This window comes from Grampus griseus, assembly GCF_964374135.1.
Source record: "Grampus griseus genome assembly, chromosome: 2".
In the NCBI taxonomy this organism is placed as follows: Eukaryota; Metazoa; Chordata; class Mammalia; order Artiodactyla; family Delphinidae; genus Grampus; species Grampus griseus.
The window spans coordinates 164,552,991-164,577,122 of record NC_139018.1 but is presented as its reverse complement, the minus strand read 5'-3'; the positions used below and the strand labels follow the sequence as shown (position 1 = coordinate 164,577,122).

At 44.0% G+C, this 24,132-nt stretch overlaps 1 protein-coding gene across 4 annotated transcripts; it reads right to left on the bottom strand.

Moving 5' to 3' along the window:
- Nucleotides 1–1,395: 1,395 nt before the first annotated feature.
- On the bottom strand, nucleotides 1,396–23,251 carry MSRB2 (methionine sulfoxide reductase B2). 4 transcript variants are annotated; one of them, XM_082648101.1, is made up of 5 exons: nucleotides 23,095–23,251; nucleotides 13,627–13,727; nucleotides 8,261–8,337; nucleotides 3,026–3,173; nucleotides 1,396–2,144 (listed from the first exon to the last, which is right to left on the bottom strand). In XM_082648101.1, the coding sequence occupies exons 1-5, from the start codon at nucleotides 23,210–23,212 to the stop codon at nucleotides 2,040–2,042; spliced, it is 549 nt and encodes a 182-aa protein (XP_082504227.1). In that variant the 5' UTR covers nucleotides 23,213–23,251; the 3' UTR covers nucleotides 1,396–2,039. The 4 variants fall into 4 exon arrangements, 3 of the variants coding, with proteins under 3 accessions (XP_082504227.1, XP_082504229.1, XP_082504228.1); XR_014296348.1 differs by lacking the exon at nucleotides 1,396–2,144 and adding an exon at nucleotides 6,047–6,864 and having other exon boundaries at nucleotides 3,084–3,173; XM_082648102.1 differs by lacking the exons at nucleotides 1,396–2,144; nucleotides 3,026–3,173 and adding an exon at nucleotides 4,394–6,864.
- Nucleotides 23,252–24,132: the final 881 nt, after the last annotated feature.

Genomic DNA, 24,132 nt, shown 5'->3' with positions numbered 1-24,132 from the left:
GCCTCATAGAATTTTCTTTTTGCCTGTTGAAGACGGAGAACTTTAACAGAGAACTGGAATCCATAAAAAAGAATCAAATGGTTATTTTAGGACTACAAAAGTACAACACTTAAAATTAAGAATGCATAAGATGTGTTTAACAGCAGACTAGACAAGCAAAAGGATAAGGCTAGTAAATTAGAGAAGAGGTTGACAGAAAATATCCACATAGAAATACAGATATTTAAAAGAACGGGAAGATACAGAAAAGAGCCTTAGAGATATGTGGGATGCAATTAATGGTCTAAAATTTGTGTAATTCAAAAGGAGAGAGTCTAGGGAGAAAAAGAAAGAGATAATAACAAAACTGATGGAAGTATCAACCTAAGATTCAAAGAGCTCTGTGAACCCCAAGCACAATAAATACAAAGACAACCACACCAGGGCACATTACAAACTGCTGAAAATCAAATAAAAAGAGAAAATCATAAAAACAGTTGTGGGGGAGGGGAACACATTACCTTCAGAGGAGCAACAATTGCACTGACAGCTGATTTCTCAGGAGAAACTATAGAAGCCATAAGACAATTGAATGAAACTGTAAAATGTCCAAATAAAATTTCTCCAAATTAGAATTCTACGTCCAGGGAAAAGGATTCTTCAAAAATAAAAGGAGACCCAAAGGTATACATTAAATATGTGCAATTTTTAAATATATCAATTGTACCTCAATAAAGCGTAAAAAAAATGAAAGGCGAATAAATACATTTTCTTACCAATAGAAACTGAGAAGATTCACCATGAGAAATCATGCACTAAAAGCAAAAGAGTTCTTCAAGCAGAAGAAAAAAAAATCCCACAAGGAAACATGGGATTTCAGGAAGAAATAAAGAGCAAAAGAAACAGCAAATATGTAGGTAAAGATAAATGAATATCAACATATACACTAATAATGATTTGTGGGGTTTATATGTGTATAAAATTAAATTAAATACATGACAATAGTAACACAAAATATGGGAGAATGTTAATGAAGTTAAAGTGTTCTAAGGTTAACATTCTTGGAAAAGTAGAAAAAATTAATAATTTTAGTATGACTGTAATAAATTAAGGATGGATGTTGTGATTTCCAGGGTAAGCACTAGAAGAAGAGTTCATAATGCATAACTCAGTAATAAAAATAGAATACTTAAGTCTCCTTTCTGTCCATAAAGTCTCAAAGAAAATGATTTAAACACTTTCAGTAACAAATTATTCAAGACTCTCAACGTGTAAAAAAAACACTTGAGTTGCTATCAGCATTGGTGTAACCAAACACCTACTACCCCATGACCTAATTATTTTTTGGCATTTGATTTAGTCATTTTTATAAAAGAGCAAATTCACAGACTTAGACAAAAAGCAAACAGATTTTAGTAAATATTTTATTTGAACTAAATTAAAGTTTAATTTTGTAGCCACTTGTATTCATCATCACTGAAATCTAGCAAACTCCCATCGAAACTTAAGTTGCCCGTAGAGAAGCTGGAACTGGAAAGTTCAAGACAGTCTAAAGTTTTGAAAAAAATACCGTGCGTCCCGTGGATCCCCCAAAGCACAGCTCATCCACAACCCTCCTCCTCGTTGCTTCTTTCCATGCTGGGACTGTGAATTAGTCTAACCCCATATTTTCTTTCCTCTTTTCACTTGATCTCTCACCTATATATGTCCATGAAGAACTTAACTGCAATGGAACGTTCAGGGTGGTTTTGTAGGAATTCTTTGGTTTGTCCATCAGCCTCCAAATGTCCCCAAAGAGTCATGCCCTCTGGTCCAAGCAAAGCCCACCGAAGTCGATTTAATGGAAATGGTTGCCCCTCTGTCATTTTGTGAAATTCCAATCAAAGCCAGAGCCAGGGTTGGCTGACTCCAGGTAGTAAGTTAGAGAAGGTGTGACTTGCTTGGTGATAGCAGCAAACTTAGCCTGGTTTAGTAGGTAATAGAACTAGCTACTCACATAAATTATGAAAATTGAGTTTGGAAATGAGGGAGTGGCGAGGGAAGGGGACTCTTGGAGGTAGTCAGTGTTTGCTTGGTTTGAACTTGAGTGCCACACTGTTGATGCAAAACCTCTGACCAGTAGGCCCAGGTCCATCAGGAAACACATGGCCAAGGTGAGCTTCGCACTGCAAGGAGAGAAGCCTCTGTCATTCCTCAACTGGGACAAGGCTCTTTATGTAAAACCAGACACATGAATCCCACATGGCCGCCCCACTCGAGTTTTTGACACTGGTGTGGGGAAAAAGTCGATTATACCAGAATTTGATTAAGAAATGAAAGGATGCAGAGCACAGTAGCGGTGAATATCTCTCTCCTTTATCAGTGAGAATGTGAGCAAGTGATTTAACTTTGGCCTTGATTTACTCATTTATAAAATGGGGATGATAATTATACCTACGTAATAGAGATGTTGTGATGATTCACTGATACGAAACATTTAAAGCACTAACAGTTCCTGGGTGAGTACTCGGTAATCTTGTAGCCAGTGTATTATTGTTTTTTATTGAAGACAAGACTAAGCTACATTTATCTACTTACAAAACCAGAACATTTGAGCACCCAAGGATATCAAAGTGAATATGCTGTCTGGATTTAAGCCACTGTCTCCTACCAAGCTCACAGGAGAAATAATGCACTGGTGTCACCTGCAACGCTGCTCCGCCAGTTGCTGACATGCTGCAGAGTGAGAGGGGGCATAGGGACGCCAGCTATGCTTGGCCTTCCTGCTGATTGTCTCTGTGCAACAGAATGTAAAGGGCCAGCTCTCTCTTTCAGATCCTTGCTCTGCTCCCATCTCTGCAAGGCTTGAACCAGGAAAGGCTCCTTCTAGGGTCTGCAGTGCCCAGAGTGATGGGAGATAGGGACCAGCAGCACGGGAGAAACCCAAGGTGCTTCCGTGACAAAAGTGCTCCCGGCCATAACACCAGATATGCAAGGACAAGCGAGCTCTCTGTGGCATTTGGGGCGGCATTGGGGAAAGCCAATCAGAGAAAACAAAGACACCCACCTGCTTGCAGATGACCTCTGTGCGAGCTGGTCCCAACGAGGTGTCCACACGTCGCAGGATCCCTGTGTTACTCTCATCAGAGCCAGACGTCCCGTGAGCCTCAGAAAACGAAGGCCATCCAGTGCCCGAGCAGTACTTTTTCTCAGAGCTGTGTTAGACATTATGACATTACAGCTGTGAAGGCTGCTATTACCATACAAAGAGCATTTTATGCCCCGAATCATTTTTCTTCCAAGCACGATTCGATTCCCTTCTCCTCTGCCAGACCCCAAGGCCAGTTCTGTGAACCACTGGTTCCACAGGAATCTGCCCACTGCATCTCCACTATTAAAGACGCCGTCTCATCAGGTCAAAGATTTCTTGTTCCTTTGATGTCGAAGGCATCCCTCTCAAGGACTAAAAACATGAGGAGCTTTGTGAACTGCTGCACGTTAGGAAACAGATCAAATCCCTGTGTTCTAAACGTAGGAAAGGGGGAAATCGGAATGAAATAATAGTGGTCGCAGGAGGGCATTGTGAGTTTAGTGTATCAGAGAAGCGTGAGAACTGATGAAACAGCCGTCTTCAGCCACCGGAACTTCGGGTTATCGAAATTCAAAGCCTGACTGCCTTCAGGGGTTCAGGAGCTGCCTCTGTCACTTCTTAGCCGGTGAAATTGGACAGGCTGCTTATTCTCTCCAAGCCTCAGTTTTCTCATCTGTAACATGCGGATAATTGTATCTATGTTATAGAGATGCTCTGAGGGTTTAAGGAGCTGTGCTGTGGGGCAAGTGGTGATAGATAAGCCTGGGCACCCAGAGTCATCACCGCAGTGCAGTGACCTTCCCGGGGAAGCGCCACAGGGACGAATGATGCTGGGGGCGGGTGATGGTGGTGGCAGAGGAGCCGGCAAGAGGAGGAGGGCAACAGGCAAATCTACTCATCAGAGACTCACTCTAAGTGCTTTGAAAGACGACTCCTTAAATCACACTAGGAAAACATTTTAAAGGGCAGGGAAATGGCTCTCTCTATCTGAGGAGGAGAGACAAGAAATGAATTGTAAATTCTTCAAAAAAACCCTCAAAACACCAAAAACTGAGTAAAGAGGGGGGAAAAGTGGCAAATAATCAAATCCCTAGACTAGGAGCACAGAAGGAAGCTCAGTTTAGAGCACGAACCCCAGCAGAAAGAGTCTAGTGCAAGACAGAGACTCAAACGTTCTGCTCTTGGGACCCCTCTGTACTACAAAATTACTGAGGATCTCTGAGAACTTTTGTTTACATGAGTTTTGTCTATCGATACTTAACAAATTAGAAATTGTAAGTGAGAATTAAAAAAAATATATGCATTAAATTATTTTTAAAAATAATAAATTCATTACATGCTAACATAACCTATTTTTACAACAATAATTCTATTTTCGAAACTGAAACAAACATTTAGTGGGAAGAGTTGCACTGTTTTATAACTTTGTAAATCTCTTTAATGTCTAGCTTAAAAAAAATGACAATTGACTATATGTGCTCGTGCATTCAGTCTGCTGCAGTGCTGTTTCGACTGAAGTGTAGGAAGAGGATGTGGTCTCGCGGATACGCAGGTGCAAAAGGGAGCACCTAGAAGAGCCCTGAAGAGTTCCCAGGAACTCAGGTATAGCTCTGAGGTTGACTTCTGAGAGACTCGGGTGTGAAGCCAGGCTCTGTCTGTTATGTCCATGCAACCTTGGCAAGTTATTTAATCTTGTAAAGCCTGTGTCCTGATCTTCAGAATCATAATGGCATTGTTATTTCATGGGGTTACTGAGAGGATTAACTGAGATGCTTTCTACTTTACTGTTTTTAGCATAGTGTCAGACACGTGGTACTTAAGTCAGTAGCTATTATTTTTTAAATACCATTATTAGTAGTAGTAACAGGTATCCATGAAATTTGAGCAGCTGTGGGTCCAATGAGAAGTGTCTGCACATTCAGATTGGGTTCTCTGCAACCCTTTTTGTTTTCCAAGGGTTCAAAAATATTCATCCGAGCTACTTTGGTCCAGGGAAAAACACTTTAAGTATCTTTTAATCATAGCTTTTCCACACTGAACATTATATATAAACTAGTGATCATTAAAGGAATTTTGATGGAGAATTATGAATATAATACTTTTTTTAATGAATGAATCTAAGACTAATAAAAAGTCATTTAAAACATTTGATGGGAAACAATAAAAGTTTTATTGATGCAATTAACAGAATCGGGAGATTTTACCAGGTAATATGAGAGGCCCATCATGTATCATTTAAGAGTGAAAACTTAAATATTAAGGTGAATTAGAAATTCCAACATACATATTTAAATGATTAGCAGATTGTAAGGCCCTCCCTTGAGAAGCTAAAACCATTCTGGACCATCTTTAGTCATGTACTCTTAGAGGTGCTTCTTTTGTTTAGTTTTGTTATATGTTTATTTGCTTTGTTTTTATCTTAGTTTCTGGAAATTCCACAGCCCCCCAAACAGCAGCAGAGGCACTTGGTGATAACTGACAACCCTCATGGTAGGAGAATTTCCATTCCTTTGAAGGAATGGGAGATTACAAAAGGTTAACAATGTTACTAAGTTCCTATTAACACCTAGGATGTCAGGATATTCTGTAAAAAGGGAACTAACATCACGTTGTCAGTTTCCTTCCATTCTAAGATTCATGACCATGAAACATGTGATCTCACAGTAGATTTTAATAAACACTTTCAGAATCAGTGTGTGGGGGCGCAGGGGGAGGAGAAGGGAGGGGAATAGAGGAAGCAGGGGAGGAGCAAAGTCACAAAATTCCAAGGTTAAGGAAGCAACAGCCCGGAGTCCCCAGGGGAGTGATAAAACCCCTAGCGCGCTCTTGACTTGGAAACCCTGGACTAAATGTCTCTGAGTTGTCTCCCCCAGAATGTGCACCATACTGGTTTGGCCTGAAGGGAAGTGTGCAGGCAGCAAGGAGCCCAGCAGCCAGGAGACAGTGATCCCTCATCCACCTGATTCCTTCACTGTTTAGTTTTGGTTGACTTCTCACCTGGTTTTGACTCTGTACAAGCATTTGAAGGAATGTTTCTTTCTTTTCTACTCCTGCTGTCTATTACTGAGGCTGGAGACTGGGGACAGAGAGAGAGGGAAAATGAGAGGTCAAACAAGAATCCCTACAGCTATCCACCCTCCTGAATGGGAAGCACTGTCAGGAATATAGTCTTCATTTATAGATTCTCATTAATTAGAAAAAATTCTCAAGAGTTCCTCATTATCAAAGACACATGCATGTATGTGGCCCTAAGAAGGATCTGTCTCTAAGAATGTCTCATTGCTAACATGTATCCAGTGCTTGGCATGTGTGAGGCATTGCTCTGGTGCTTTCACATGTATTAACTCATAACTCAGTTAATCCTCCCAACAACTTTATGAATTCAGTACTACTAGCATGCTCATGTTACAGGTGGGGAAACTGAGGCACAGAGAGGTTAAGAAACTTGCCTGAGGTCACACAGCAGTGAAGCCAGGATGTACATCTACAGACTTAACCACTGTACTACACTGTCTCTCCTATAAATAAATGCATCTTTAAGAAGAGTACGTTCTGGAACATAAAAGATTCTTATGAATATATTCTTATTTTTCTCAGTCTCAGCTGCAGCAGCAGCAGCAGTGGGAGGAAAAAAATGGAACAAACTCAAAAGTCCTTAAGAAATGAAAATGGAGGGCTTCCCTGGTGGCGCAGTGGTTGAGAGTCTGCCTGCCGATGCAGGGGACGCGGGTTCGTGCCCCGGTCTGGGAAGATCCCACATGCCGCGGAGCGGCTGGGCCCGTGAGCCATGGCTGCTGAGTCTGTGCGTCCGGAGCCTGTGAAGTTGAATGAATGAAGTTGAAAACAAAGACTCAGATGTAGGAAGGAACATGCTCTTGAAAGATGACCTCACATCTTTTGCCTTCACAGTCAAAAGATGGAAACAGAACATCTGGCTGTTTACTACATAGTCACAAGGCCGTGCTTTATACTTTTACAACACGGTTCTTTGGCTAAAAGCAGAGTGGCCATCTCAAGGTCCCACTTCTCCCTTTTAATAGAACCAAAGGTCAAAGAATAACTAATGGTTCAGAAATATGCATCCATTTTACTGTTCCTAGCTTCCCCCAGGCCATCTCAGCCTGACTGCCATCTTTCTTTTTTTTTTTAAGATTTATTTTATTATTTATTTATTTATTTATTTGCCGTGCCGCAAGGCTTGTGGGATCTTAGCTCCCCGACCAGGGATTGAACCCGGGCCCTTGGCAGTGAGAGCAAGGAGTCCTAACCACTGGACTGCCAGGGAATTCCCCTGACTGCCATCTCTATCTCCTCACCAGCCACCGACAGAGTGAATGAATCCGGACAAAGGTCTGCCCTTCCGTAAGCGTGAAGGAAAATCAATCCTAATTGTTCCTCATCCTTGCAGGCGGGGTCTGGCTTTCCAAATTCAGCCCACATTAGCAGCCTAGGAAAGCCCAGGTCTGCTCAAAGCCCAAGGCACATAATGAAGCACTGCCTAATGGAAGATTCACAGAGCTGGCTTGATTTATATTTTAGTCTAAACCAATTTAGGGTTGATGCAAAAGAAAGGAAAACATCTTTGAAGTTCTGAAAAACAGGACTTCAAAGATGTTTTCCTTTCTTCTTCATCGAATCTACTTTTTTTAGACTGTTTCCTGCATGTCTAAACAAAAAAGCCTTTGTTGAGAGATTTCAGATCCTGATCGACTTAAAAGAGGCTTTGAAATCAAGGGACAATTAAATTTACTTTTAGCTACATAGAAGAGAGCATGGTATTCACTACCGTCAAGCACTGTGGGGAATCTATCTTCATAAAATTCTACATTTCCTAAATTAAATTATAAACCCATTTCTCCCTGGGAGAGATACAGTTTTAATCACATGGCCAAGCAAATACCATTATGGTTTAGATTTATTTAAATACTTTCCCAGGAAAAAAACTCTAATAGCTTTATCGTAAGGTGCCCACCAAGTTTGTTTTGTTTTTAGCTGTTTCTTGGGGATACAGAAAGAAAGAATATAGGCTAAGAAGTTAATGCTCTAAACACTAGAAATAATCAAGATAGGCAAGAATCTTAAATGAACAGCCCTCCTTATAGCAACCAGGCCAAATGAGAAGGGCAATTAAAAACATCATGGCCCCAGAAGGCAGAGCTGTATGAATTTAGAGGCTTACTCTCCTTCGGTACCTTTTGATCTTTATCTCACCTGAAAAGCGGGCTGTCACAGCACACACAGTGATACATTCCTGATTCCTTGTTGTTCAGGTAGATCCCACTGAAAGGCTGAAAGTAAATGAGATACATCACCTTCAGGTTTCTCATAACGCCAGCAGGACACAATACAGCAGATCCAAATCCAAGATTAAGTCTCCCAATAAAGGAATTTTTGTACTAATCTGACAAAGTGCAAATATCACTGGAGAGAAAATTACAACACGCCCAGTGAAGAAGCCTACAGGCTTGTTTACGACCGGGCTTTATTGTGCCAAATATTCAAATTATGACATTAATAATGCTTTGTATTTATATAGCATGTTTCACCCAAGAACATCAAAGCCTGTGAAAAAGCAAGAGAACCGCACCTCTGGATTGTGTAAGATCTTGGTCACCATTTCAAAAGAGTTATTAATACAACAGGAATCTAGTCCACTGTCTAAAACACTTTGAAATCTCCAATTAAAGACAGGATATAGGTATATAAAAAGCAAAGCTCAGTGAGATTAGCTTGTGCCTTTAATATGCTTCACGTGGTGTTTAGGACACTGCATACTTAATAAATGCTAAATAATGAGCTAGATTCTCCCAGGGCCTAAGTTACTACTTAGATGAAATTACCACGTTAATTGTGGCTTAGGAGTTTGCAGGTTCCGAGAGGAACACAAGGAGACTTGAGGCAATGAATGAGCCAAGACTAGTTTTTTTTAATGTTATTTTGTAAACTGATCTCATTGTTTGAAAAAAAAAAAAAGACTATTTTTGCCCAGTTCCTTTCGTCATCTCCTGTCAAAGGAATGTTAAAAAAAAGAAACTCTTGGGCTTCCCTGGTGGCGCAGTGGTTGAGAGTCCGCCTGCCGATGCAGGGGACAGGGGTTCGTGCCCTGGTCCGGGAAGATTCCCACATGCCGCAGAGCGGCTGGGCCCGTGAGCCATGGCCGCTGAGCCCGCGCGTCCGGAGCCTGTGCTCCGTAATGGGAGAGGCCACAACAGTGAGAGGCCCACGTACCGCAAAAGAAAAAAAAAAAGAAACTCTTGAACAAGCCTAGTGTGAAAATCTACAAGCAGTGGCTAGTGGCAGGCACTGTCCCATTTTATGGAGAGAAGCTGAGGCACAGGGTGGGTCACTGAGTCCCAGCGCTGACTCAGGAAACGAGCAGCCCCCTTGGTCCTCTCGAGACGTCCTACCTCGACAAGTCCACAGGTCAAACATTCACACTCCTCGTGGTAGGATTAACAGCACATTTTCAGGGAGCTGCATAATGGACAATTTCAAATTAACCTACTGAGCCCACCATCTCAGCACACTTGGATGTTTTCCCTCTTTAAAAACCCTGAACTTGGCTGCAGACATCCGAACGGTGGTGAGCTGGTCTTTTTCTGGCCCGTCCCCTCGAAGGCCTGTACCCAGCGCTGGCATGAATGGGCATCTGGAATGAAAAGGAAGTTTCGCATCCCCCCCACCTGGGCTGATGAGGCACACATGCCAAAGGGCTACCCAGACCTGAAGGTGATCTAAGAAGCCTACTCATGCGATTGGGACAGCCTGATAATATTCAAAATATAATTCTGTCATTGCAGGGACAGTTGGGCAGAGGAAGTGACGGGGAACTGATAGCACAGTAAGTTAAAGAAAAAAAATCAAACATAAAAGAATCCTTAGCTGATATATTTTATGAAATGACATCTCTCCTCCGCCTCCTTACCTGATTTCCTCTGTCTGCCCTCTCACCCTTCCTCCCCAGTTTTATACAAGGCCTATCACTTATTTAGGGCTTCTCGCTTGTTCATTCCAGTATTTACTTGAAAACCTAGTATGTATCCAGTGCTGGACTGGGTACTAAGGCTGCAGAGATGGAAAAACAAAATGAAACCAAACCAACCCACAGTTCCTGCACTTGGAATCTGCTACCAAATTGGGAAGAGACACGTGAGCTGGCAGCTGTCACACATGACAGGAGCTCTGATGGAGAGGTTAGTAGGGAGTGAGGATAGCACTAGGCCCTTTACTACTAGGGGAGTTTTCACCAAGGCTTTCTGCACCAGGTAACGTCTGAGATGTCTGAGATCAGGGTTTTCTTTTTCTTTAATCTTCTATCATCATTATTTTTCATTGCATGGCTGATTGGTGTTTATTACAGGAAATGCCAAGACACTAAACTGAGTTCTGAAGGATGAGTAAGAGTTAATCAGATGAAGAAATGGAAGAGTATTTCAGACAGACAAGCAGCCTGGGCTGGGCCCACGTGACAGAACAGGGCAAGGTGGAGAAGGGAGAAGAGGTTGCTGCAAAGGTGGGGAGGGCCAGATCATAGTGGCTTTGTCAGACCACGCTAAAGAGTTTTCGTGCCATCCCACTGAAAATGGAAAGCCGTTGGAAACTTTTAAAGTGGGTGTGCACACGATCAGAGCTGTTTTTTATCAACAGAAGGAGTACTTGACATGCACATGAAGAATGGATTGGAATTGGGGCAGGAAGACACTGGAGGCAAAGGACAGTCAAACGGCCACCAGTTCAAGCCTAGATTTAACTGTGGCAGGAGCAGTGGAAATAAAAAGACTAGAATAGATTCAAGAATTATTTAGAAGAGAGAATGCGTGAAATGTGAATGTGAAATGCGTGACTGTCAGAGTCAGAGACGTAATGACTTTCAAGATACACCTTCCCCTGGGTTTTCAAAGTCTGTCCTAAGGACTGAGTATTTGTGTACTGCCCCCACCAAGTTCAAGTTTAAGCCCTGACCCGCAATGTGATGGTGTTAGGGGGTGGGGCCTTTGGGAGGTGATGAGGACATGAGGGTGGAGCCCTCAAGAATGGGATTAGTGCCCTTATAAGAAGAGACATGAGAGAGATGACCTCTTTCTCCACCACGTGAGGACACGGCAAGAAGGTGGCCATCTGCAAACTAGGAAGAGAGTCCTTATCAGGAACTGAATTGGCTGGCACCTTGATCTGGGATTTCTCAGCCTCCAGAACCCTGAGAAATGAATGTTTGTTGTTTAAGCAGCCCAGTCTGTGGCATCCTGCTACAGCAGCCCGTGCTAACACAGTCTGTCTGCACCAATGCGAGTTCTCTCTTCTTTTATCTTTTCCATACTATGAATACATACCTGTTGGAAACAGATGACACACTCAAAAGGAATGATTTGCAGATAATATCACACAGCACTATTTACAAAGGTGGGGACAGGGCCGATGGAGAGCAACAGGGAAGGTGAAGCACCCCCGGGCCAGTGACGGAGAACACGGTACAGGCCTGTGGGACACAGAGCGGGCAGGAACCGTGAGGCTGCAGCTGGAGGGGAGGGCTGCCTGCAGAAGCTGCAACCTGCATGGGAGGAACACAGTCCTAGGGGGACCCTGGATGCCTGTTTCTCCACTGTGCCCTCTGATCTTGCTGGCATCTCCCAGGGGCCAACCCAATCAGGAGTCAGAGGGCAAGGGAGCCGGTTAGTCTTCCCAGAACTCAGAGCAGAGTGAGGCATGTGGGTAGCGGATGTGGAAGGCAAAGAATGACCTGCATAAAACCTACCTTCTATTGATATTTGACTTTTAGTTATCGCTTGACCAGGCTGTAAACCCCTTTGTCGTACCTAGCAGAGTGCTAGCAAATTAATGCTGTCCAATAAAAAGCATGCGCAACTGAATTTTAATTTTGAGTCACCAAATAGAAAGCTGAGGCGTTTTACTTCTCTTTCCTTACCCTCATGGAGCTAACTAAGGCTTATAGTTCTGCAACGTTCTAAAAAGTTAACTGTGGAAATGGATCAACTGAAAGGGATTTATAACATTACTTAAAATAATAGATGATGCTCATTTTGTCAAACGGCCAAATGCACAGAGTATATTATACCATTTGTTTGAAAATCCCACATATTTATTCTCCTAAACATCTGGCAGCTCATCTCCAGGCTGCCGTCTCCAGCTCCACACCCTGCGTGGCTCTGTCCCTCAGAATAGCGCCGGCTTACAATGCTATGGGAATGCACACAACTGCACCGGGAATCACGTGTGGCTCCCCTGTGCTATCTGCACTATGGCTAATGTAGTCTCTTTCCCAGTGAAGCCTTTCTTAAAATCCCACCCACAGGAAGTTTTCAAAAATACCAGTATTTCACCAGAATCTATTGGGATCTGCTGGCCGGTCTAACGGCTTTAGGATCGGTGGCGAAGTTGAGGGTGAGACCACGGTTACACGGTCATAGCACATGGACGGACAGCTTACCTGAATTTTGCAGGGACTGCTAAATTCAAAGATATAAATATTGTACAGCTTTTGAAACCGCTGCACTGTGGTCCACTCCGTGGGGTCTGCTTCACCAATGAAAATATCTAATAACCTGGTTCAATAACTATATTCCAGTGGTCATAATTGGGACTGAGACAGACTACTTGTTGGGAAATGCAGCACAGTAAACATGGTACATACTATAATGAGGAACCACTGAGGGCTGTTCTCTCAGGAAATGAAAGAAAGCTGAGATTACTGAAGGCAGCTTCAATAATGTGTCCTTCTCATGGCCTGCAGTCATGTGACAGTCACCACGGTTTATTTTTTGAGCGCCTGTTATCTGCAGGCACCATGCTATGTGCTGGGGTATATACCAAGGATGGCAAGTGCTAAGAAGAGAAAGTACTGGTAAAAGCAAACCCATCGGGGCTGAGGAAAGGCTTCCCTGTGGGAGTGAGAGTGGGGCTGAGAGCTGAAAGGTACGTGTGAATGGGTCGGGGTGTTGGTGGTGGGGGAGGACACAGGGTGTAAAGGCCCGAATGGAGGGGAAGCCCAGGGTCTGAGAGCTGAAAGAGGATAGTGTGGCCGGAGTGCAGCGACCAGGGGGAAATGTGGCCAGATCTGAGGACAGGGGGTGGAGGTAGGGGCTAGCGCCTTTAGGGCTTCATTAGCCACTTTTCAACTTTTCTCTTTACTTTGAAAGCAGTGGGAAGCCACTGAAGAATTTCGAGCAGGGGTGATGTGGTCAAATCTGTTTCCAAAAGAGAATGGCAGCTGTGAGGAGGGCAGCTGTGAGGAGAGCAGCTGGAGGCAAATGCACGCAAGCCAGGTCTGCGGGGGGCCTGGACCAGCCTGCAGGTGAGAGCAGCAGAGGGAAGCCGAGTATGGGAAGGTTCTTTAGGAGGCAGAATGGGTGGGCGAGGCGACGACGGAGGGCAGTGTGTCCAGAGGAAGGATTCTGGTTTGCACAACTGGATAGATATTCATGGCCGAAGAAGGAGAGCAATGAAAGGCACCAGATTCGCAGAGCAGATGATGAGTTAGGTTTCGTAGCGAGATAGATTCCAACCTGTCCTGCCCTGCCCCCAACACATCTACTCAGAAACTGTCAGTCAGTGTAGCTTACCGGTTCCGTCCCTTTTTCTCTCGTGACATGGAACTGCTCTGGAGTCAGCTTCTTCTGCCACTCACTCTTGGAGAGAACTGGCTTCCGCTTTGTAAGGGACCCTGTGTCGTTAAATAGGGATTAAAAAAAATTAAAACAGCAAGGCCCAGAATGCTGAGGTTGACTTCCTTGGATTTGTCTAAGAAAATTTAGTTATTTACCCAAAGAATTAGAGTCATGCCTTTACTACAAATATTTATATTTTTAATTGTTTTTCATATTTCATTGCATTGCTCGGGATCTCAAAATTACTACTGTATAAGAATTTATTTACTTTAATAGCAATGGTCGACAAATTGCAAATTATAAGATGGGTGCTACTGACTTTCAAATGATGTCTGTGATCAAGTTAAGGACTTTTATATTTTCTATATTATTAAAATATATTTTGCTTGGAAAAAAACCAGTAAGGCACAATGACCTTTTCTTCCCTAGCCTCTCTACTAAAGTGCACCATCTCCCAGCAAAACACGCCATCCCTTCCCCTCATCCCTTCCACCCCTTCGTTCTTCACAGAGACCAGAAAGCTCAGGTACAAAATACTGTAACTGACTCATTAGTTTAATAAGAAATGAGTAATAAGTAGAGAGCCAGTTTTCCAGTCCTGCTGGGGCACAGAAGATAAGAGGCACCTGAAATACGAAATAAGGTAGAATAAATTCTCCTTGGGTTACTAAGGGTAGAAATTCATCTTTCTTCTATTACTACGTTCAAAGGAGTGTTTCCTGTCAGGATACAGCTGGGAGTAGCTGAGTGATTGGAGAGAAAAGATCATGGAGCCAGTGGGTTATTAAACCCCTCCTCCTTGCTGGTTTATAAAGATATCTCTGATTTTGTTTGTCAAGGGAGGTCTTATTAAAAATTCTTTTGTGTGGAAAAAATAAGAGACTCCTATAGCACATACTCCTGAACGGGAAACTGAGACCTACCATAATCTATTATCATGCTTCATGGTTTTTTTCCACTTTTGTCTTCCTTTCTTCTGCTCCCTTCAGCTTCTTTTTTACAACTTTTTTTTCCAATGAGTGTAAACATAATAACTTTAGCCAAAGAGAAGTAGGAAGCCTAATGTATATTATAATAAATAAACGTTTTAATCATCCAACGTTAAGAATATGAGAGGACCTTATCATCTGCTTACACCTCAACTTACAAAGGAGAAAATAAGGCCCAAAGGGTTAGTAACTTGACCACAGCACTGAAGATGAAATGTTAACTACCTGTGATGTCACCACCCACATAACAAACATGTCAGAAAATCGTAGCTGAATTTCATTTTTGGTTACAAAAAAGAAAGTCGTAAATAATCTTTCAGCAAGAGAAGACTTGTATCTTCATCACGAGTTCATAACACTGCACAATATGGTATTTTCAGTATTATATATTATTGACTGCTATGGTTGTCTACATTTTATTTAAGGGTTTTTATCTGTTAAATATATTAGAAGGTGTCCTTTCTTAAATACTTTTTATAAGGCCATGGGGATTTCTTTTTTCCAATGGAAATATACCTCTGAAATACTCCTATGGAAATATTGCTCAGTTACACACAAATTTTTCAGGAACTCAGCTCCTGGGGAGCAAAGCAAAATGTATTCATGTGATCATTATTACTGCTTAGTGACTTTCAGAGTTATTATGCAGAATGCCAAGTAACAAAGGGAGAAGGAATGATGAAATTTTTAAAATCACCATTTTTGCAATCACTAAAATAATAGACGGATTCAAGCAAGAATCATCAGGGAATTCTAAAACCCTTGGGTGAAAAGACTGTTAAAGAATGGAATAGTTACACATTTTCAAAATATGATCCCTCAAATTATCAATTTTACAAGTAAGAAAATGTACCTTTACAATGGAAAAGTCTAGAAATCACCCCCTCAACCAAGTAAGCAAGGTTAGCATCACTGACAGTGGGGCCAGCTGACATCATGTGCCTCTGGGTGGGACGCGCTGCACTGAGTCTGCTCTCGGAGAGCTCACCAGGACTTCTTAGGGACACCCAGGAACACTTCATCCTCATCCCATATACTTCGCCATAGAAGTGACACTAGACATTCTCTCTTCCTGGTATAGTCTACTCCCTCAGCTTGCATGACACCAAATCCTCCCGTCTCTCCAGTTCCTCCCTCTCAGCAACCTTTCTCAGCTCCCCTTCCTCTAGCCATCCTTGAATACTGGTGTTCTTTAGAGGAGTCTGTCTTAGGCTTTCTTCTATCATTCCTCCACACCCCCTCCCCCACCCTGGGAGATTTTATCCTTAAAGTACCATCTACATGATGAGACTCCCAACCTGTTTTTTCCCTCCATCCTAGATCTCTCTGCTGAGTACTGGATCCATACACAATCCACACCTGGATATCTCCACTAAGCCCATCCCAAACAAAAGAATTTCATGTATCTCCTCCACCCCAACCCAAATCTGGTCCTCCTCTCATGTGCTCCAGCTCATCAACTCCATGTTTCAAACCAGAAAGCCAGGCCACCATCCATGACTCTTCCCTTGCCCTTGCGCCAAGCCCGTTGGTTCTACTTCCTAAATAACTCTAGGATCTGCTCATTCTCACCCCTCTGCAACTACCTTGGATCAGGCCACCATTACCTCCAGCACAGAATATTACAGATTTTTTTCTAATTTGTATGCCCTCCCCTATTCCAACCACTTCTTTTTCCTCACTGCCCAAAACTGTTCAATGTGACATAATACCCTCAAGATAAATTCCAAACTCCTTGATGTGACTTCCAAGGCTCTTCATGGTTGGCCCTGCTTACCACTTCCAACTTCTCCCTTCTACTATGCTCCAGGCCCTCTCAACTGTGGTCCTCTGAGTTCCCCCAGAAGACATCATAGTTTGTTTAGCTTTTTACTTGTTGTTAAGATGCAGTGAAGACTTCTAAGATCCTTACGTGCCAGGACAGAAACCGAAGTCTCCAATCTCTGGTCTCAGTTTACATGTTATCTTCTCCAAGAAATATTCCCTGACCCCCTAAGTCTGGGTTGCAAGCTCCTCCTCTGGGTTCTCACGGCCCTCAGTGCTTCCATGATAGACACGACAATCGCAGGTTAATTTGTCTGGATGTCTCATTCAACTAGAAGCTGAAAGTCTGAAAAAACTGTGTCTTTGTTCAGTGTACCCCTATTTATCAGTGCCTTGGCATTTGATATTCATTTCTTCATTCATTTGGTCATATTTATAGAGCACCTACTATATGCCAGACACTATTCTAGATGCTGGGGATACAGACGTAAAGAAAACAGACAAGAGTCACCGCCCTTATGGAGTTGAGGTAAAGTAACTAAGAATGTAAAACTTTAGATGATTTTTTCAAAAATCACAAAGGATATTAGAGAGTGTGAGGATGTTTGTGTATGTATTTATGTGTGCGTATGCACACACACAATTTAAAATAATGAGGGAAGGCCTTATTAAGAAGGCGACATTTCAGCAAAGAGTTGAAGGAAATGAACAAACACACAACATGAATACCTAGAAGAAGCGCACTGCAGGCAAGAGAAGCACCAGGCTGGGTGTGGCTGGCGCATCTGATGAACAGCAAGGAGGCCAGAGAAACGGAGGTGGAGTCAGCAGGGAAGGTTAGTAGAAGTGGCAGCAGACAGATGATGGGGGCCAGATCATTTAGGGCCCTGAAGGCTATTGTAAGGACACTGGCTTATGTTCTGAGTGAGTCTGGAAGTCATTGGAAGGTTAGCTGAGGCATGACATGATCTATCATATTTTAAAAGGATCAGTGGTAGATATACTAAAAAAGTATTTGAAGCAGGGTGAAGTCTGAAGCAGGGGAACCATTACAGAGGCTACTTTAATCTGGCTGAGAGGTGGAAACCTGGATCAGGGTGGCAGCAGGAGAGTGGCTAAGTAGCGAGACGCTGGACACAGTCTGATGGTAGAGCCGGGGGATCTGCTGATGGGTCAGATGTGGAGGTAAGAGAAAGCAAAGGGCCAAGGGTCATACTCCACAGCTTCTGGGCTCTGAAAGATGGGGGAAGACTACAGGAGGAGTAGGTTTGGGAACTTGGTTTTGAATTTGTTAACTTTAAAAATGCCAATCAGATATTCAAGTGGAGATGTCAACTAGGCAGTTGGATATATGGATTTAGAGTTCCAAGAGAGGTCTAGGATGAAAATATAACTTTGTGACTCCTCAGCCTTTGGATGTTATTTATCTTGGACTGGAAGATCCCCAAGTCAGTGAGTGTAGACAGAACAGAGATAGAGGCCTGAGGGCTGGACTCTGAGGCTCTCCGCAATATACACGTTGAAGAAATGGGGACAAGCAGAGAGGTGGGAAGGAAACCACAAGAATGCAGTGTCCTAGTGAAATGGAGCAGGACCCTATGGCGCTTGCCCCCCGTGTCCTCAGGCTGCCTTTTGTCTGTGGAAAAACTTTAGCCAAAGAATAAGTTTAATCAGAGAAGTGAGAAAATGCAGAAACAAAGGAAAACAGTCCAACAAGACCAAATAACAATAGGTTAGTCATTAAGCAAAGTCAAGGACTTTTAGTTCCTCCTCAAGGGCTATAGGTAATATTCTGAGCCATACCCTGTGAGTTGTCTTACAGATACTGAAACCCCGCAAGGTGGAAGAAGTTACATGATGACCAGGCTATAGCCACGACATAAGCAGTCACAATTCTGAGAGCTGGCCTTAAAGAAATGGAACAAATTGACCCTGGAACTGAAGATTAACTGCACTTAAAACAATCAAGATGACGCTGATCAGACCACCGATGACCAACGTCAAGATGACTGTCAGAGCTGACTGTGCTGTTTCTGCGTGTAGCCCGCTCCCAGCATGTATAAAAGCTCTTGCCCACTGATTGTCAGTGAGGGGAGTCGGCCTTTGGACAGGCCTCTGCCCCCTCCCCCGCCAGGCTGCCGGCCTCTGAAATAAAGCAAACTTTCCTTCCCACCAACCTGGCCTCTTTATTGGCTTTAGAGCAGCGAGCCTGACCCCATTTTCGGTTACAGTTTCTGGCTCCCAACCTGGGGCTGCTGGACTCTCGCGATATCTGCTCCCGGGGTTTTGCCGAGCTGAGCCGCCATGATGACGCGCCGGGATGGCTGTGACGAGCCGCTGCTCGAGGCTCGCTGGCCCCGGGAAGGGGGTTTGGGGGGACGCTCCTAGCAGCTGCCGAAACCATGTGTTTGGGGGATCCTCCCTGTTTCTCCCCTGCTCGGCACTGGCTGTCAGCGTACGATTTTCCTTGGTGGAACGGAAACATGCTGGACAAACTGACGAGCTCCATGACCGAGTAAGTCCACGGGTGTGCAGCCGGCCAAACTTCTCTTTTGAGCACGAAGTGCTATCTGCGTATTTTGCCAATTGGTTCTGACGTGTCTGACATTGAGGGCTGTTTGTGAGCACTGAGTGTGTCATTTGGGCATTTTGCCAGTTGGTTCTGACGTGTGTCTGCTGTCGAGGACCCTTTGTGTTGGGGAAGTGTTTGGGACGCCACATGGGTCACTGTCTTGGAGGATTGTGACAGTTGTGTCTTCTGGTATGTGAGTGTGTATTTCATTTGTGTGATTGGTATCTTTGCTGTCTTTTGTAAAATGGTAAGGTCAGGTTCAATTCATTAGAAAAATTTTAGCTATGAGATTACGACTAAAGAAAAAGGAAGATAATTTTTTAAACAATATATGACAACAGTATTCTTTATACTTTGGAAAAGAATGGGTAAGATGAAACTCTTTTGAAATTCCAAAACCGATTCTTTTTGCATATGCAGTTAGAGAAAGCTGGCTTGATAAAATACTGTTTTCAGAATTCTGACCCTGAGAGAACCAAAATATGCATAGGAGAAAGCTTGATGTTAACTCTTATCATGTCCTTGAAATACAAACACAGCCCACTTTGCCTGAGACTTCAGCCTTGGGTTAAATAGTAAAACTTCAAAAGATGTTTGGGTTTATTAAACACACATCTTGTACCACATTAAAGAGAAATTATGCTATGAGAAAAATGTAAGTTTTTAGAGGTTATGGAATATGTTCTTAAGTTTGCCAATCAGTAAATGCTGGTATAACAGTTCAATTACTTGTTTCTTGGTTTTGTTAAGGCTTTTAAGGGTTAAAAATTGTAATATGTAATTAAAGCTACTAAAAATGATAAGGGAAGCATTTCAGTGTGGAAAGCAAGTAGGATATGTGTTGTCGGCGAGAGAAAGTATAAAGAATGGAGATATATTTGTTGAGGAAAAATGAGGATAATAATTTGTCCTACAGTTGGTTGTTTTTGGATGGGCAAAGAAAAGGGACAAATCATATGGATACAAAAAGTGATAAAAGATTTGCGAAAAAAGGGAATTTTGAGAAAAGAATTTTGTACATTGAAGGAGTGATTAAGATTAGATTAGATTGCGGGGGCTTCCCTGGTGGCGCAGTGGTTGAGAGTCCGCCTGCCGATGCAGGGGACACGGGTTCATGCCCCGGTCCGGGAAGATCCCACATGCTGCGGAGCCGCTAGGTCCGTGAGCCATGGCTGCTGAGCCTGCACGTCCGGAGCCTGTGCTCCGCAACGGGAGAGGCCACAACAGTGAGAGGCCCGCGTACCACAAAAAAAAAAAAAAAAAAAAAATTAGATTGCAGGCTTCCCTGGTAGCGTAGTGGTTAAGAATCCATCTGCCAATGCAGGGGACACGGTTCAAGCCCTGGTCCGGGAAGATCCCACATGCCGCGGAGCAGCTAAGCCTGTGCACCACAACTACTGAGCGTGCGCTCTGGAGCCTGTGTGCCACAACTACTGAAGCCTGTGCGCCTAGAGCCCCTGCTCTGCAACAAAAGAAGCCACTGCAATGAGAAGGTCGTGCACCGCAGCAAAGAGTAGCCCCCGCTCTATGAAACTAGAGAAGGCCCATGCACAGCAACAAAGACCCAATGCAGCCAAAAAAAAAAAAAAAAAAAAAGATTAGATTGGATTTAATTAGGTAAATGAACTTTGTTATTAATAGTAAGCTGGTACAAAACTGGAATTAGGTTTTCTTTCTCCCTGTTAAGAGAACAAAATTTTTCAGGAATATTGAGGTGCTTTTGATAACAGTAAGTTTCTTTCTCAAGCTAACTTCGAGTATTCCAAAGGGCCCCTAGACATCTCAGAAGAAATATTAAAGTAACTAGGATTATTTAGTATGTTAAATTATATGGAAAACATACGATAACTTTCAGATCATACTGCTGAACTGGGTAAGAAATTTGAAGAATTCTAGTGGAAAGCTACTGTTTTGCTTTCAACCACATTTTTGACCCCAGTGCTTGGGATGGAAAAAATTGCCTAGTTATCACAGAGTATAATGACTTATGAGGTGTGTCACTGCTGGCTTTAAGTTTACTGCTAAAAGCACATGTACAATGCTTGTGTGATAATTGGCTATAAGTGATAAAATGTATAGCCTATAAAATGTTTCCCCATCAGCAAACCTCTGTACTTATGTCTCACTAGTCCTCCCCACAACGTGGATAACTAGGCCAATATATAAACAAGGCCCCTAGTCCACAACACAGGGTTGAATGCAGCTGCACTTTCAACCTTTCCATTTTTTATGTATTATAACTAATGCTTACTGTATGCCTACTAAGCACCAATACTGTGATAAAACATTTTTAGGTTTGTTTTTCATTTATTCTGTAAAACAACCCTACCATTATCACTATCCTTACAGAAGAAAAAAACAGGCTTCAGCGTACCAAGTTCAAGACGTGCCCAAAGACACAGGGTCAGTGATTGACACTGTCGACTCTGAAACCCCCTTAACCACAGAACTATTACCTGCCCATCATTCTCAGTGGTTGCCTACTAGTTGTTGAATTGAACTTTCATGGTTTACTTAAGCATTCCTTAACTGATGGATGTTTGGGTTAGAGCCAGTTTCTAGTTCTTAAGAGTAGTTCTGTTAAAGACATCTGTGCACATATAACTTTGTTCTTCTTTAGAATTATTTCCTTAGAAGGAATTCCCAGGAGGGGGTGTCTGATAAGTTAGCAGTTCCTGTATTGGTGTCTGGCCAAATTTTTTTTTTTTTTTTTTTTTTGCGGTACGCGGGCCTCTCACTGTTGTGGCCTCTCCCGTTGCGGAGCACAGGCTCCGGACGCGCAGGCTCAGCGGCCATGGCTCACGGGCCCAGCTGCTCCGCGGCATGTGGGATCTTCCCGGACCAGGGCACGAACCCATGTCCCCTGCATCGGCAGGCGGACTCTCAACCACTGTGCCACCAGGGAAGCCCTGGCCAAATTTTAACGTTGCTGAAGAACCTCAGATTCCAGGGCAATTCATTAGGCTGTTTTTGACAGCACCAAGTACAAACATGGGACAAATTTCTGCTGAAACCACCACCCTATAAACGGGAATGAGAAGAGCTCCAGCCCACAGCTGTGATGTTTCCATCACCTGTGGTTCTCAGGAAACCAATGCTTGGCACACAGTAGGCACAGAACAAATAATCAGATTGGCTGACTAGAGACACCAAGAGGTTCTGAAGGCCATGGCCCCAAGTCATGTTGGATCAGCTCCCACTGCACACTGCCAGGGCTTTTATTTATTTAACACAGCATTTTGAAAACTTCAAGGGATAAAAAGCATTCCAAGTGACTGGGTACATTTTCAGCACAGATATGTAGCTTTAAATGTCTTCAGTGGACACATAACAAATGGATTCAGAGACTGGATGGCTAGGCATCTGCCCATAAAGCCAATGTACACGAGGCACTAGATTCCCCTGAAATAGGCCTGAAATACAGTGCCAGCTAACGCATGTCTCCACAAGTGATTCCGTACTAAAGGATGAAATGTAAACGTGCCCCAGTCCCACAGAGCAGCCAAAGGCGTTTTGTAGAAAATAGACACACTTTTCCCTAGTTTGTATCACAGCCATTGACTAACGATGGTTATCAGGTTAAAGGAGGTATGGTACTAGTCCACACGTTTCCCTGGGTCCTGGAAACACAGAAATAGAGCAGGTCAGGGAGCAGATCCACAGGCATGCAAAGTCTGAACCGCCTGCTTCTCAGACGCGAAAAGCAGCATACATAACTGGAGAAGGTGGACAGTGTAACAGAGCAGGGGCCACTGCAGCAGAGAGCGCGCGGGGTGGGCTGCTGACCCAACACCTTGAGGCCCGGCTCTAGAGCGTAACATTTTATGCAAAAAAAAAAAGTGTGTGCACGTTTGGAGAGAGGATCTGTAGCTTTACACAAATCCTCATAGGGTTCAGTGACCCCCCCCCCCGCCCCTAATAATATACAACCAGCTGTCGCAGAAGTAAGGAGGTGGGCGGGCAGGGGCGTCCCGAAGGAGCTTTCCGAGAAAGTAAGCGCCAGGTCCAGAACCAGCTGTCGGGCTCCCAAGTCCTGGCAAGTGAAGGGAAACCGAAAGCTGGGAAGTGGCGGCGGGGCCTGCAAGGCCCGCGTCCTACCTGCGTCCTCAGGTCCGGTACTCGCGCCGAGGCCGACCCGGTCCGCTCGGCCCCGGACCGCCCACCCGGGCACTTCTCGGAAGGGAAGGCTCCTAAGCGCGCAGAGGAAGCGCGCCATGACGCTGTACACGACCCTTTGGGGCCCAGGCCGCAGGACCCGCCCACGTCCGCAGGGCCCGCCCACGCCCACAGGACCCGCCCACGCCCGCAGGACCCGCCCACGTCTTCGATGCTCCGCTCCGCCCCGCCCCGCCTCCTCCCACCTCCCATCCTGTCCGGTCTCCAAGCATCGCACCGCGCTGTGCTCCGTACCCCACTATTGCCCTTTCCGCTTTCCTTCTCCCAACCGCTTCTTGCTCCTGCCCCTACCGTCTCCCCTTGGCCTTCTTTGGCCCCCTCGGCCCATGTACCGCTTACCTCCCTGCGCTGCTCCCCCAAACCTGCCTCTCCCCTTGCAGGCTCTTCCCCTGGTCCCACCCCACAGCACCCATTCCCACTCTACTCCCCACGCGCTCTCCCCCCACCCCACTGATCTGTTTTAGTTTGTTTGCATTTTCTAGAATTGTTTCTAAATGGAACTATAGATTAGTTTGCTTTTTCTTGAGTTGCACATAAGTGGAACCATTTTTTATTTTGTTTGGCTTCTTTCACTCAGAATAACTATTTTGACAGCCCTTCCTGTTCTTGCATGTAACAACTGTTCATTCCTTGTTGGTGCTGAGTACTATTCCATTTATAGATATACAACAATGTGTTTACCTAGTCACCTGTTGATAGACATTATCATTCCCAATTTTTCCTTATTAGAAGTAAACCTGCTGGGAATATTTCTGTGCAAATCTGTGTGTTACCGACCAGAGTTCTTGGACTCCTTAGTCAATAGAAATTGATGAGAGGCCAGACAAGAAATTCAGGCAAGGCTTTATTGGCACTCATACTGCAACATGAGGGAGCGAAAACAAGTAACAGGTTCCCTTGCTCGCTTCCTGAGGCAGGGCAAGCTATTTCCTTACATGGGGTGAGGGTAGGTGGCGGGTC